Here is a 16,684-nt window from a genome sequence, read left to right on the forward strand (position 1 = left end):
TGAATTTAAAATATATATATATATATATATATATATATATATATATATATATATTTATATATATATATATATATATATATATATATATATATATATATGGGAATTAATTCATTAATTCATTTCTTTATGGCAATGTTTGTTCTCCTGAACAATATAGCCATTAATACAATAGATCCCCTTACACCTGCGCTATTCATGCTGCCTATAAAAGTCTGTTTGACTCCACTTTCACATTAGAGGTAGGTATGGCGAAGATGTAAAGACTAACAGCACAAATTATTCAGGCGCAAATTTTACCTTTTTAGTTGATTATTTTAGAAAAAGCTCAATGGCCACGTTAACTAATTATTATACAGTAGCTGTAGATGTACTTGTGTGCTTGTGGAAACACACTAAACTCAAAGTACATACAAACTAAATTAGTGTGATTCTGCCCTCATAAACCAGAAGTCTGATGCTGTATGAATGAAAACACCACACATCAAGTTCAAGTCACTATTATATTATTCAAATTTATATAAACTGGATAGATAGATAGATAGATAGATAGATAGATAGATAGATAGATAGATAGATAGATAGATAGATAGATAAGATTTGTAATAAGAAGAATAGTAATCGCAATCGGTTGCTTATAACATGTCAATAAAATTATGTCTTCATCTGAGGCTTAATACCATAAAAAAAACACAATATTTCATGCAAAAATGTATCATGCACAGATACCTCATGGGAGGTAGATTGTCTCAAGATGGAATCTCTTTTGCATAATCCTAAAGTTGCCCAAAAACAATTTGTGTTCAATAATTATGAACACACACCTGTGATTTTTAATTGGATAGATCCGGTCTTTCAGTGTTTAGGCCAAACAGCCTGATTCTATGGAGCCTAATTAAAAAAGTTGCCTTGTGGCTAATAGATTGCAGTCAAAGGGGTACATTTACTAAGGTGGGAGTTTTTTTTTTTTTAGAACTGGCGATGTTGCCCATAGAATACAAATAGGTTCTATTATCTTCTAGAAGCAACTAGATAAATGTTAAGTAGGATCTGATTAGTTGCTATGAGCAACAACACCAGTTCTAAAAAAAAACTCCCACCTTAGTAAATTTACCCCTTACGGTGGCCAGATTATTTTGCCAAAACTAACAATCCCGATCAACATCTGGACAGAATAAATAAAGTGTTGATCAGTATTGCTGGATCATTTGGGCTAACAACTAGTTATTTTTGATCAATTAATTTTACACCAACCAAAAGTGGCAAAGCATTTTTTGTGCAATTTAAGAGAGGATTTGGGAGTCTGAGGCACTAAATATATACCGTTATGGTAAGAACTTACCATTGATAACGGAATTTCTCCTATGTCCACAGGTATCCAGAGGATAACATTGGGATATGCCAAAGCGACAGCGGAAATGGCGCCAAATAGTCACAAGCTTTCTGGCCTCCCAGGATGTATCGGGCTCATCCATATAATCCCACCCACGACTCAGTCAAATCAGTTGTTTTCACAGCAATTAGGCAGGAGCATCATGTAGAACCCTATTCAGGCGATAAGAACACACATGCACACCCTTCCATACAAGAGGGAAGAGGTTTAGTGACTGTAAAGATCCTCAAATCAGGTGTGTCAGGGTGGGATCCCTGTGGACATAGGAGAAATTCCGTTATCAACGGTAAGTTCTTACCATAACGGTATATTTCTCCGGCTGGGTCCACAGGTCATCTACAGGATAACATTGGGATTCCCAAAGCCATTATTAGTGGTGGGGACGCTCCTGATTAGCCAGGAGAACCTTTCGCCCGAATTCCACGTAATGAGAGGCAAAAGTATCCAAGGCATAATGTCTAATGAATGTGTTAATGGAAGACCATGTGGCTGCCTTACAAATCTGTTCTGCTGAAGCACCATGTTGTGCTGCCCATGAAGGACCTACCCTACGTGTAGAGTGCGCAGAGACATTAGCCGGAACAGGGAGATCAGCACGAGAATATGCTTCTTAAATAGTCATTCGAAGCCATCTTGCTAGCGTCTGTTTAGTAGCAGGCCATCCTCTTTTGTGAAATCCGTAGAGAATGAAGAGAGAATCTGTCTTTCTGATGGCACTAGTACGATCTACGTAAATTCTTAATGCACGGACTACGTCCAGCGACGCTTCTCCAGCAGAATACCTGAAAAGCCGGGACTACAATTTCTTTGTTCAGGTGAAACTTTGAGACCACCTTCGGAAGATAACCAGATTAAGTTCTGAGAACTGCTTTATCTGGATAAAAGATCAGAAAAGGAGACTTACATGACAGTGCTCCTAAATCTGACACTCTTCTAGCTGACGCCATCGTCAGTAGAAATAGAACATTAACCGTCAACCATTTAAGATCTGCTCTCTTAAGTGGTTCAAACGGAGCCCCCTGAAGGATTTTCAGAACCAGATTTAAATCCTAGGGTACTGCAGGAGGAACAAACGGTGGTTGAATGTGCAACGTTCCCTGAAAAAAAGTACACACATCCTGTAGGTTAGCAATCTTTTTCTGAAACCATACAGTTAATGCTGATACTTGAACTCTCAATGAAGCCACCTTTAAACCTGTTAGGGTCTCCTGCCCTGTGCTGCCACGTCGTCATGGCAACCGGGAGACAGTGCTAGTGGAGTAACCTGAGCGCAGCTGATACTCCGGTTCGGGTCTTTTGCTGTGCAGTGGTTATAGGCTCTGTGCACGGCAGGGGATCCGGTGCTGGTTTTTGTGCTCACAGTCTGTGAGGTCTGAGTGGGGCGTGGACAGCACCTGCTTTATAAGGCCTCTTTTCAGGGTAAGCAGATGCTGCTGAATCTTTGTTGGTTAGTCAGTTCATGAACGTTAGCCAGTACTGTGTAGCTTTGTATTTGTTTGTTGCTTACTGCAAATAGGCCTGGGAATTTGGTATTACACTCTGCCAATCCAGACCTAGCAGTAAGACTGGAGTCAGTCGTTTAGCTTGCTGGGGTTCTGTTACTACTCTGTGAACTTAGCAAGTTTGCGGCTGTATTCTAAGACTTGCCTGTCTAATCCTGTCTCACTGTGCTAGGTGTCAGGGGTCAGTTTAGTGGCAGTAAGCTAAAACCTGTGCACTGCAAGTGAGAATTAGGATTGTGGAGATTCTCCTTGTGTCTATCATTCCATCTCTGACCAAGGAGTTTACTGCCACACCCGTTGGTAACCCTTTAGGGTTTTGCTGTTGCCCTTAGCAACAGCATTTCGGGTACTCTACGTATTAAAACACAACATCTTGCTTTTTCCATCTTAGCAGTTCTAATACAAGGGAGATACCCAGTTCCTTAGCCTCTGGGCTTCTCTGTTCACTTTGTGTGTATTTTGTTACCCTATCACCTTCTGTGTACGTTATGTCATATCCCCCAGTTTGTCTGTGAGTCCATCTGTTTTGCATAACAGTTCAAACACCAGTACATTCCTGCAGACACTGGAGTGCATAACAGTTCTGACACCAGTACTTTCCTGCTGGCACTGGTGTGCATAACATATTCAGCAGCCCAATACTCCTGTTGAAATTTTGTGGGGATATGGAGCATACCCCTCAAAATACGTTGCAACAGGTGGTCGATCAGGTGCAGGTCCTGACTCGACAATTTAATGATTTGTCCATTAAAATGCACACCTCCCAGGCTGCTGGCGGAGCTCCCGCAGCAGCAGCACCTGCAGGGGTTAAGGAGCCGAAAGTAAATCTCCCGGATCGTTTTTCTGGAGATCGCTCGCAGTTCTTTTGTTTCAAGGAGAGCTGCAAGCTATACTTCCGGCTTAGGCCTCAGTCTTCTGGGTCGGAGATTCAGCGGGTGGGCATAGTGATTTCCTTGCTACAAGGAGACCCACAGGTCTGGGCATATGGGTTGCAGCCTGACTGTCCGTCGCTTAAAAGTGTTGATGCTTTTTTTATGGCACTGGGCATGTTGTATGATGACCCTGACAAGACGGCCTCAGCCGAGGCTCAGATTTCGATCCTTAAGCAAGGGCGAAGGCCAGTTGAGGTTTACTGTACGGAGTTTCGGAGGTTGGCCCATGATACCCAGTGGAATGACCCAGCCCTGAGACACCAGTACCGAAGAGGTCTTTCTAACCAGATAAAGGACCAACTGGTACAATATCCCTTGCCTGATAGCTTGGATCAGCTCATGCAGTTATCCATCCGGGTGGATAGACGGCTGAGAGAGCGTAGGCTTGAAAGGGAGACTGAGATTTCCTTCCTTCCCAAGGGAACCTCAGACTCTGAGGAATTTTCTGAGGAGCCTATGCAGATTGGGGCTACCCGCCTCTCCTCGCGTGAGAAGACGCGGAGGAGACAGCAGGGGTTGTGTTTGTACTGTGGGAATAAAGGTCATGTGGTAGTATCATGCCCAGAAAAGCCGGAAAACTTCAGGGCCTGAGGGTGATGGGAAATATCCTGTCAGGCCAGAAGTCAGAATTTCCCAAGAAGACTTTTATCATTCCGGTGACCTTGAAGATCCTCGGTCAAACTGTCAAGACTGAGGCCTTTGTGGACAGTGGGGCCGACGGGGTTTTTATGGACCGCCAATTCGCCCTGAAACACTCTGTTCCCTTAGTACCCTTGGCATCGGAAATTGAGATTTGTGGGTTAAACGGGGAACCATTATCCCAAGGTAAAATTACCTCTTGCACTAGCCAGATTTCTTTGTTTATTGGAGCCACACACTCTGAAAAATTGTCCTTTTATGTGACTGTCTGTACTTTTGCCCCATTGGTGTTGGGGTTACCCTGGTTAAGGGCCCACAATCCTCAATTTGACTGGGTCTCTGGGGAGATTCTTAGTTGGGGTACTGATTGTTTCAGGAGTTGCTTGAGCCTTCCAGTCAGGCTCTCGCAGCTAAGTTTGCCAGGATTGCCAGGGTGTTATGCAGATTTTGCGGACGTGTTCTCCAAAAAAGTTGCAGAGGTACTACCTCCCCATCGCCCCTATGACTGTGCCATTGATTTGTTGCCAAATGCTAAGCTTCCCAAGAGCAGGTTGTACTCCCTGTCACGTCCTGAGACTCAGGCTATGGCAGAGTACATTCAGGAGAACTTGGCTAAGGGATTTATCAGACCTTCACAGTCTCCAGTTGGGTCGGGGTTCTTCTTCGTGGGTAAAAAGGACGGTTCGTTGCGACCCTGCATCGACTTCAGGGAATTGAACCGTATCACGATTAAAAACTCATACCCACTGCCTCTCATTTCGGTCTTGTTTGACCAGCTTCGTACTGCCACCATTTTTTCTAAGATTGACCTACGCGGTGCGTACAATCTAATCCGAATAAGAGAGGGGGATGAATGGAAGACTGCCTTTAATACCCACTCAGGGCATTATGAATATTTGGTGATGCCTTTTGGGCTCTGTAATGCCCCGGCAGTCTTCCAGGATTTCATGAATGATGTGCTCAGGGAATATTTGGATAGATTCTTAGTTGTATACTTAGATGACATCCTAATCTTCTCCCATTCCCTGGAGGAACATCGGAAGCATGTACGCTTAGTCCTCCAGAAACTCAGAGACCACCGGCTTGGGGCGAAGCTGGAGAAGTGCGAATTTGAAGTTCAGCAAATCGCATTTCTAGGATATATTATCTCCCCAGAAGGTTTCCAAATGGAGGGTTCCAAGGTACAGGCAGTCCTGGATTGGGTGCAGCCCACTAGTTTGAAGGCGCTTCAGCGTTTCCTGGGCTTTGCGAATTTTTATAGACGATTTATCGCTGGATTTTCGTCTATAGTGGCGCCCTTGGTGGCACTCACTAAGAAAGGGGCGGATGTTGCTCACTGGTCTTGTGAGGCTAAAGCGGCTTTTGCCCGTCTCAAAAGGGCATTTGTTTCGGCCAAGGTGCTGCGACACCCAGATCCAGAGCGTCCTTTTGTGGTGGAGGTGGATGCCTCTGAGATGGGTATTGGGGCAGTGCTTTCTCAGATGGGAGTGTCTGATAATCGCCTTCATCCCTGTGCTTACTTTTCCCGTAAATTTTCGCCTGCCGAGATGAATTATGACGTGGGTAACCGGGAATTGTTGGCTATTAAGGATGCACTCGAGGAGTGGAGACACTGGCTTGAGGGGGCTAAGTTTGTGGTCTCAATTCCCACTGACCATAAGAATCTGGCATATTTAGAGTCAGCGAAGCGTCTCAATGCCAGGCAGGCACGATGGGCTTTGTTTTTTGCTCGCTTTAATTTTTTGATAACATATCGCCCTGGGTCAAAAAACATCAAGGCTGATGCGCTCTCGCGGAGTTTTGCTCCAATCCAGGAGACCACCGAGGAGCCGTTGCCCATTGTTTCCCCATCATGTATTAAAGTGGGCATTACCCAGGACCTCTTATCATTAGTCCTTAGAGCACAGGAGCAGGCTCCTCCAGACCTTCCGGTAGGTCTTTTGTTTGTGCCTCCTAGGTTAAGACAGCGAGTGTTCCTGGAATTCCATGCCAAGAAGTCGGCAGGTCACCCGGGTATTGCCAGAACTCGGGAGTTGCTATCTAGGGCGGTGTGGTGGCCCTCGGTGGCTAAGGATGTGGATCAGTGGGTTCGGGCATGTGACATCTGTGCCCGAAATAAGACTCCTAGAGGGGTTCCTGTTGGCCCATTACATCCACTCTCTATCCCATCTAAGCCATGGACCCACATTTCAATGGATTTTGTGGTGGACTTGCCCAAATCCTCGGGGATGACAGCCATCTGGGTTGTCGTTGACAGGTTTTCGAAGATGGCGCACTTCGTTCCACTGGTTGGGCTGCCATCAGCCAGACGCCTGTCTGAATTATTTATGCTGCATGTTGTGCGTCTCCACGGGTTGCCACTTGATGTGGTCTCTGACCGCGGATCCCAGTTTGTGGCCAAATTCTGGAGGGCATTTTGTTCCGATCTCCAGATTTCTGTCAGCTTGTCGTCAGGCTACCATCCGCAGTCTAATGGGCAGACTGAAAGGGTGAACCAGTCCTTAGAGCAGTTCCTCAGGTGTTATGTCTCCAAGTGTCAGACTGACTGGGTTGCTCATCTGTCCATGGCGGAGTTTGCCTATAACAACGCGGCTCACTCTGCTACAGGGATCTCTCCCTTCCTTTGTGTGTATGGGCATCATCCTAAGGCCAATTCTTTTGACCCCCTGGACTCCACGCCTGGTGGTTCCTCTGTGGTTTCGGTCCTTAGAGGTATTTGGCGGAAAGTGAAGAAAGCCCTTGTGTCTGTGTCATTAGTGACCAAAAGGGTTTTTGATAAGCGGAAAAGACCCTGCAGCTTCAAATTAGGAGACTTCGTCTGGTTGTCTACCAAGAATTTGAAGTTGAGACAGCCATCTCATAAGTTAGGGCCCCGGTTCATCGGCCCTTATAAGATCACCAGGGTTATCAATCCGGTGGCATTTCAGTTAGATCTGCCCCGTTCTTTGGGTATCAATAAAACATTTCATTGTTCCCTTTTAAAACGGGCGATTAGTAATCCTTCTACCAGTGGAAGACCTTCCCCTCTTCTGATACGTGGCCAGAGGGAGTTTGTTGTTGAAAGGATTCTTGACTCCAAGGTGGTTCGGGGTCGGCTGTCATTTTTGGTGCACTGGAAGGGGTATGGCCCGGAGGAGCGGTCGTGGGTGCGCAGTTGTGATCTTCATGCCCCCAGACTGATACGCTCTTTCTTCTCGCAGTTCCCCGATAAACCCGGTGGTAGGGGTTCTTTGACCCCTCGTCAGAGGGGGGGTACTGTTAGGGTCTCCTGCCCTGTGCTGCCACGTCGTCATGGCAACCGGGAGACAAGTGCTAGTGGAGTAACCTGAGCGCAGCTGATACTCCGGTTCGGGTCTTTTGCTGTGCAGTGGTTATAGGCTCTGTGCACGGCAGGGGATCCGGTGCTGGTTTTTGTGCTCACAGTCTGTGAGGTCTGAGTGGGGCGTGGACAGCACCTGCTTTATAAGGCCTCTTTTCAGGGTAAGCAGATGCTGCTGAATCTTTGTTGGTTAGTCAGTTCATGAACGTTAGCCAGTACTGTGTAGCTTTGTATTTGTTTGTTGCTTACTGCAAATAGGCCTGGGAATTTGGTATTACACTCTGCCAATCCAGACCTAGCAGTAAGACTGGAGTCAGTCGTTTAGCTTGCTGGGGTTCTGTTACTACTCTGTGAACTTAGCAAGTTTGCGGCTGTATTCTAAGACTTGCCTGTCTAATCCTGTCTCACTGTGCTAGGTGTCAGGGGTCAGTTTAGTGGCAGTAAGCTAAAACCTGTGCACTGCAAGTGAGAATTAGGATTGTGGAGATTCTCCTTGTGTCTATCATTCCATCTCTGACCAAGGAGTTTACTGCCACACCCGTTGGTAACCCGTTAGGGTTTTGCTGTTGCCCTTAGCAACAGCATTTCGGGTACTCTACGTATTAAAACACAACATCTTGCTTTTTCCATCTTAGCAGTTCTAATACAAGGGAGATACCCAGTTCCTTAACCTCTGGGCTTCTCTGTTCACTTTGTGTGTATTTTGTTACCCTATCACCTTCTGTGTACGTTATGTCATATCCCCCAGTTTGTCTGTGAGTCCATCTGTTTTGCATAACAGTTCAAACACCAGTACATTCCTGCAGACACTGGAGTGCATAACAGTTCTGACACCAGTACTTTCCTGCTGGCACTGGTGTGCATAACAAAACCCTTATCCATTCATGCTTGGAGGAAATCCAAAATCCTGGATACTTCAAAAGATCTTGGATCTGTACCTCTTTCGCAACACCAATGAATATAGGCCTGCCATATTCGATGATAAATACGAGCTGAAGAAGGCTTTCTTGCTCTAAGCATGGTTTGAATTACTTGTTGTGAAAATCCTCTTGATTTTAGGATAGAGGTTTCAACAGCCACGCCGTCAAAGACAGCCGTTCCAGGTGGCTGTGATAACAAGGCCCCTGCATTAGTAGATCTGGACGTTGAGGAAGCAGAATTGGAGCTTACACGGACATCCTTAGTAGATCTATGTACCAATGCCTTCTGGGCCAGGCTGGAGCTATTAGAATTATGGCTCCCTTTGCTTGCTTTATTTTCCTCACCACCCTGGGTAACAGGGAGATTGGAGGAAACAGATATGCCAGATGAAATTCCCATTTCACTGACAGTGCATCTACAAGGATCGCCCCGGGATCCTTTGTTCTTGACCCGTATGCCGGAACTTTGTTGTTCAAACGGGACGCCATGAGATCTATCTCTGGCAGACCCCATCTGTTTACTAGAGTTTGAAATACTTCCGGGTGTAACACCCATTTGGTCTCCTGAATGGTGTGTTGACTGAGAAAGTCCGCTTCCTAGTTCAGCACCCCTGGCACAAACACTGCGGGCAATGCCGGAAGATGGAGTTCTGCCCAACTTAGTATGTGAGTTACTTCCTCCATCAATCTTTTGCTGTGAGTTCCTCCCTGATGGTTGAGGTACGCTACTGCTGTTGCATTGTCTGCATGGATCTGGACTGGTCTTCCTTGCAGAATGTCCTTTGCTTGAACCAGAGCCATATATATGGCCCTTATTTCCAACAGATTTATTGGCAGGCAACTTTCCCTTGTGGTCCATTTTCCCTGGAACCAGAAATTTTTGAACACTGCTCCCCAGCCCTGAAGAATGGCATCCTTTGTCAGTACTTGCCAATCTGCTATCCAAAAGGGTCTCCCCTTGTCTAGATGGTCCGTCTGTAGCCACCAGGCTAGTGACCTTTTTATGTTTACTGGAAGCTTTATCATCTGTCTTTTTATTGTCTGATGTTTTCCATTCCATCTGGTTAGAATGAGGTGCTGTAGGGGTCTGGAGTGGAATTGTGCATATTCCACCATGTCGAATGTTGACACCATCAGACCCATCACTTGCATCGCTGCATGGACTTATACGGTCTGACTGTGCAACAATTCCTGAATCATTACCTGCACCTTGGATATCTTTTTCCCAGGTAAGATTATCCTTTGTAGACTTGAATCCAGTATGGCCCCCAAGTGAACCATCCGTTGTGATGGACTCAGAGACGACTTTTCCCAATTTATGAGCCATCCGTGTCTTTGTAGACAAGCTATTGTCTGTTGGAGATGGCCCAAATCCTGGGATTGTGACAGGATTAAAAGATCGTCGAGGTATGAAAAAATTCTTATCCCCTGCTTGCGGAGATAAGCTGCCATAACCACCATAAATTTGGTAAATACCCTGGGGGCTGTTGCTAGCCCAAAGGGCAAAGCCTGGAACTGAAAATGCTGCTGGAGGATGGCAAACCTGAGGTAACACTGATGGGACCGTGCTATGGGCACATGCAGGTAAGCATCCTGTACATCCAGAGATAACATGTAATCTCCTGGTTCCATGGCCAAAACTATGGAGCGTAATGTCTCCATGTGAAACTTTGGAACCCAGATGTATTCGTTTAACTTCTTGGGATTGAGAATTGGTCAGAATGATCCATTTGGTTTCTGAATCAAAAATAGGTTGGAGTAAAACCCCCATCCCCTTTGTGACAGGGATACTGGGATAATTACCCCAGACTGAAGCAATTTCTGAACTGCTTCTTGCAGAGCTCTGGCCTTCGACTCTATACGAGACGGGCTGGTGCAAAAAAACCTTTGAGGAGGCTGCTTCTTGAAAGGGAAACCATAACCGAGAGATACCACCTTCTGCACCCAAGCATCTGTCGTTGACTGCTGCCCTATGTGTGCAAAGTGAAGGAGTCGGCCCCCAACCCTGGAATCCTCCAGGCGGAGGCCCGCATCCTCAAACTGATGGCTTCTGTTCTGGTTTGGAAGCTGGCCGTCTATTGGCCCATTGCTTCCTACCCCTAGCTGATTTATTGTACTGGGGTTGGTTAGAATCATCCTTTCCTTTTGCTCTACCCTGCCATCGAAATAACCGAAATTTTGAACCCCTCGGTTTAGGGTTATAACTAGAAGGAAACCTGACCTTTTTGGATTCTGATTCCGATTCCAGAATATCTGTCAATTGCTTTCCGAACAGAATATTACCAGCGAAAGGCAACATTCCAGAGCTTTCTTGGATTCTGCATCCACTTTCCAAGTACGTAGCCAAATTGCTCTACGCACGGCTACCATTAAGGCAGATGCTTTAGAAGCAATCGTACCCATATCAATTGCTGCTTCTTCCAAATATTGTGCAGCTGGTTTTATATAGCCTAGATGAGACTCCTGCTCCCTGGTAGGTGCAGAGAGGCCACTCTCTAGTTCCTCCACCCATTCTACCATTGCTTTTGCCATCCAGGCCGAAGCCATAGCTGGCCTTACAACAGCCCCTGACAGAGAAAAAATATTTTTCAAAAAACCATCTACTCTTCTATCTGTGACATCATTCAATAAGGTAGAGGGTAACGGTAAAATAGATTTTCTAACAAGTCACACGACATGTGCATCTACTTTAAGAGGGACTGCTCTTTTAGAACAGTCCTCAGCTGGAAAAGGATAGTAAGAATCCCACTTTTTCGGAATTCTATATTTCTTATTGGGTGTAGCCCAAGGTTCTTCCATAATTTCCGTCAGATCTTCTGACCCTGGAAACTCAATCCTAACTGCTTTTGGACTTTTAAACACAGGTGCTTTAGATTTTGTTATTGCTTTGGCTGATTCTTCCAGAGACAGAACAGCCTACATGGCATCAATAAGCTCAGCTATATCCTCTGAGCTGAAACCCTCCGACTGGTCGTCATATGGGGAATTTGAATACACTGTATCCTCATCTGTTGTATTGTCTTGTGTACTCTGTAACATAGATGTATCTAACCTGGCTTCACTAGCCTGCTTACTTGTTGAAGCTGCTGGAATTAACCCACAAGAAGGGAGCTGCATGTAAGGGTTAATAGTGTATCCTACTCCCGGGTGTGGCACCGCAGGTGCTAATCTGTCAGCTATTGTAGACAAAGTCTGTGCAAACACACCCCATGGTGGATCTACTGGTTGCTGATCCTGTCTTTTATTTTGCTGATATGCACAACAGTTTGCACATAACCCATCATAAGTTAGATACCGGGCTAACACCCCTACTTTACAAGATAGCGTCACTTTTGCCGCTCATAGACATGGTAAATAATCTGTTTATACAATATACTACACTCCATGTGACTGAGATCACTTATATAAATATAGAAGTGATATCAATCTGACCACAACCTGAGCACCCAAATTGAGGTTCAGAAACACTACCGACAAACATATAAAAGTCAGCAATCACACTAGCAGTCAGTCACATGTTAAATATTAGCAATTGTCATATGAGTATATAATCAACCACAAAAATACTTGTCCAGTATGTAGGAGTACAATTTACTGTTTCTGTTTTTAAACAGCTATTTCAATAAGTTTTTCAGTCAAATAATGCAGAAAACCACAGTACTGCACAGGCCTCATATGCATTGTGTACCAAAATTAACTATTCATACTACACAGTAGATAGAATTTTAGTACTGTATAACCCTTACTCAGTAGAGTGGGATACAGGGAGACTCACCCTACTTCCAGGATCGATCAATACGCTCGAAAGACGCTGAGTGGATTCAGACGCTACTAGTGTACACTGCCACTCCGTTAACTGATAAGAGGCACAGACGCTCAATAACGGACACAGACGCTCAGTGAACGAGGAGTGTATGCAGACGTACCTGTCTGCGACCCAGTCTCGGCAGCAAATCTAGTGTACACAACCACAGCGGCCTAAGCTGCGACTGAGTACCCTCGTGGTAGTGTCTGAGACGGAAGTGAGGTCATCAGTTCATGGACGGGAGACGCACGGAAACTGGTCATGAACTGGGGGGGAGGGGCGACCAGGAGAGCGTCTGACTTCCCCTGCTGACATAAACTCCAGGGATCGCGGCTTCAACCTAGTCCTGGCACCTATGATCCCTAAAGCATAGCGCTGGAGCACTAAAGAGTGGCGGCGCGTCAGCCACTGTTTGTGGTCTCCTCCAATACAGTGCGGCTGTGTCCGGAATTCCCTAGTAAGTGGAACCGATGCCTTACCTTCTTCCCATGCTCCAGCCACAGCCTGGTAACGTCTACTGGATCTGCTAGAATATCCGACACAGACGCCCGTCGAGACAGCACTAGTACCCGGAAGTAAGCGTTGTTGCGACCCGATGGAGAGTTGTTGGAGCGACTCTTTCTAGCATGCGTTTAAGACGCTGTTAAGAAAGATCACTCAAAACATAGTAAGACTATAAAAATAAAATAATAAAAGCTTAGGGCTGCCTTAACAGCAGCCCTGTGACCATGGTCTGTCTCCTGACGCACCAAACAAAAAACTGATTTGACTGAGTCGGTGGGCGGGATTATATGGATGAGCCTGATACATCCTGGGAGGCCAGAAAGCTCGTGACTATTTGGTGCCCATGCCATTCCGCTGTCGCTCCGGCATATCCCAATGTTATCCTGTGGATAACCTGTAGACCCAGCCGGAGAAACAATGAAATGTAAAATATGAATTCTGCATATTAAATATGGGATTGTTCCCTTACTTTGAGTCACCATGATTTTTGATGTTTAGTGGATGTTTGGTATATGTTCAGCAACTGTAGTGTTTTTCTATTATGTCATGAAAAAGAGTTAAGCAAAAACAGGGATCTTACATGTAGCATCTAAGAATGTACCAAATATGAATTTATAATGTATCAAGGATAATTATATTATCATTTCATTCACTGTAGTGGTACAGAGAGATTAATAAATGAATTCCACAGTTCAAACAAGAAGTAGAGATTACAAAATAATGTATTTTGTTCTTCCTATGTTAAGGTTCACATATTAGACATAGATAAAAAAAACAACTAGAGCTCATTATATGCCAATATGGGTTATCAGAAAACTGTATAAAGCAAAAAAAAAAAAAACTGTGCTATTTAACTTCTAGCAGATTTTATTTACTTTTTAAAAATCTGGACAAATAATTATTAGTATCAGAACCTACTTCACTTTGAGCCTGCTGTATCCTGCTCGTGGCGTCGCCCTCATGATTAAGCTTTTGCTCCAGCAGAGGGCGCTGTTTCCTAATAAAGTCGATTTCCTTTTTGAGTTTTACATTCACTGCTTCTGTCTTTGCAGCTTTATCCTGCGCATTTTCCAGTTCTTGTTTTTTACAAAAGACATGCCATTGTAGTTCAGAAAGGTCCTCAGCACAGGCGTCATACTCTGTTTACAAAAATGTGGTATGGTTATTAGTGATGGAAGTGTGTTCTTGTCATTGTTCTGTTTTACTTCACCAATATAAAAACAAGTACTGTAAGCTCACAATTAAAAAACGTGTAAGTATTATATAATTACTATGCTGATTACGTTAGCTTGTGGAAAAGGAAATAAAGTCACATTTGAAATGTATTTAATTAATAAAAATGCAAACTTTAAATGCATACTTTTGATTATGTTTACAGGTTTACTCATGTTAAAGGTGCACAGTATCTTCTTAAACCCTGCAGATGTCACTGTTGCAAATGCTGTCTAGAAAATGTATTCAGCTAATGTATGGTATACTGAAGCGCTCAATATAGAAAGTAGTAGAAACACCAAGTTTGTTGATAACTTTCCATCAATCTGGCATAGAAGTAACATTTTTTGCTCTATTGCTCAGTTGTACTAACCCTACAAACCCTTAAACCAATGTTAAAAAACCTCAACCATACCTACAAATACCCTCCTGATGAAGTTCTGTCTGATGACTTATGACACACATCGGGGTTAGTTTGGAGTGAATGCTTGTGTAGTGCTGCAAGAAGACCAAACAGCTACTGTAGATGGAAAACAGGAGGTACCAACAGTCTCTAACTGAAAACAGTCAATTAATCTGAGAACAAGACCAAGCAATCATCATATACTGTACAACAAGAGATTATACCATTGATGTATATTTTCTTGAATAAAATAATGACTGTATTTATATGGGTTGTGGATTATTAGATAAATATTTTTTTAGGATATAAGAGTGGACAGAGATAAAGTACTAACCACTCAGCTCCTACCAAAATCTCCATGGGACATTATAGACCGCCTCCACTATTACAAGAAAAGATCCTTAAATCCATCCAAGAGGACGTGGTCAGAATGCCAGTGGTTGGAATGCCGGTGGTCGAAATCCCGGCACCAGAATCCCAACACGCAGCCAGAATGCTGGCGCCGGAATCCCAACATCACTCGGAATGCCAAAGCTGGAATCCTGACAACTGACATTCCAACTGTAAGTATGCCGGGGACTCCTAAGGCTAGGCAGCAGGGAGGAAAGGTTAGGTTTAGGCACCACTGGGGAGGTTAGGCTGCGGGGCAGGAAAGGTTAGGCTGAGGGGAGGGGTGTTTGGGACCACCAGGGTTAGGTTTAGCCTGCGGGGAAAGGAGAGTTAGGGTTAGGTTGAAGGGCGTGGGGCGGGGTAGGTTTAGGTACCGCTAGGGAGGGTTAAGCTTAGGCTGCAGGGGGGATTAGGGTTAGGCTGTGGGAAAGGACAGTAAAGGTATGTGGGGGGAGGGTAAGTATACTTACCCGACTCCTGTTGTTGTCTCAGCATCGGGATGCAAGTGTCGTCTTTTGACCACCAGCATCCCAAACATGAGTATCACTTATCACACCTCATCCAAGATACTTCAACCATTTAATTTCAAGACAAGCAGCTGCAGATATTCCAGGATCTTGCCCCTTCCACTATTCAAAAGCGCAGAGACTTTCAGCTTATCACTAAGATTCTCCAACAGCACCGCATACGATACCAAAGGAGCTTTTCTTTACGCCTGCAAGTGTTTATCGCTAATTTGACACATCATGTTAAAACCCAGAACCAAGGCTAGGAACTCCTTTTTAATCTGAAAGCCCCCTTCCTGAATCTTCCTTCTCATCTGCCCATGACGGTTTCATGAAACCTCAACGCCCATCAACCAGAATGGTCTCGAGTGAGTCGCTATAGTGATCAAGACCCACAATTACCATTCTTTATCTTGGACTACCTTACACTCTCTCCTCAATTTGGACTTCTGTCCTTGTAGTCCAATTGGTCCATCAGAACCATGGACATCGTTTACTCATGCCTCAGATGGACTTGCCTCTACTATTCTCTAGGTGGTATCCTTTATATGTTTAAATAACTGTTGATTATTACTGATAGACTGTTATCTGATATTTACATAATACAACTGCATCAGGTGATCGTAAAAACAGGGGTGCGGATATTTTGATCCATCGTAACATCCCTTTTTCTTATATCAAAACAATTGCCAACCAAGAGAGTCGTTACCTATAGGCACACTTCGTTCGGACATGATGACTCTGATAAATAAAAAAAGGAAATATTTGTAACTTGCGCCATGAGACAGCAGTCTAGTCTTATTTCAAAGCCACACTTTTGCTCATATACAATACCCAAATAGAAAATGAAATAAACAAAAGGAGCTGTCTATGTTAGAGAAGTCCACTTAATGAAGTCATACAATGTTATATTACATATAGGTGGTCTAGGTGGAGTGTTCACCAGTCCCCACAGTCCCACCCCCTGATGGCTGCCCTACAGTGTCGTGGAGCTTTTTGCACTGCAAAGTGAGAAATAAAAGTGATTTTTGGAACCAGGACCAGTCTAAGAGCCTGCTACTGGTTCTTTAACTACAGGGGTACCTCACGCAATTTTTCCCCTGTATTTTTAGAACCAGGACCGGCTCAAAAAGCCCAAGGCTGGTTATGCTTAGGAGTGGAG

The 16,684-nt window shown here is 44.5% G+C and overlaps 1 protein-coding gene across 2 annotated transcripts in view; it reads right to left on the reverse strand.

Moving 5' to 3' along the window:
- Positions 1–16,684, reverse strand: part of CCDC178 (coiled-coil domain containing 178) — a 754,227-nt gene that overhangs the window by 521,204 nt on the left and 216,339 nt on the right. For both annotated transcript variants that reach the window (XM_063923667.1, XM_063923668.1), the window contains one exon: positions 13,930–14,150. In XM_063923667.1, the coding sequence (XP_063779737.1) occupies positions 13,930–14,150 (221 nt within the window). The remainder of the gene's footprint in view (positions 1–13,929; positions 14,151–16,684) is intronic.

This window comes from Pseudophryne corroboree, chromosome 5, assembly GCF_028390025.1.
Source record: "Pseudophryne corroboree isolate aPseCor3 chromosome 5, aPseCor3.hap2, whole genome shotgun sequence".
Taxonomy (NCBI): Eukaryota; Metazoa; Chordata; class Amphibia; order Anura; family Myobatrachidae; genus Pseudophryne; species Pseudophryne corroboree.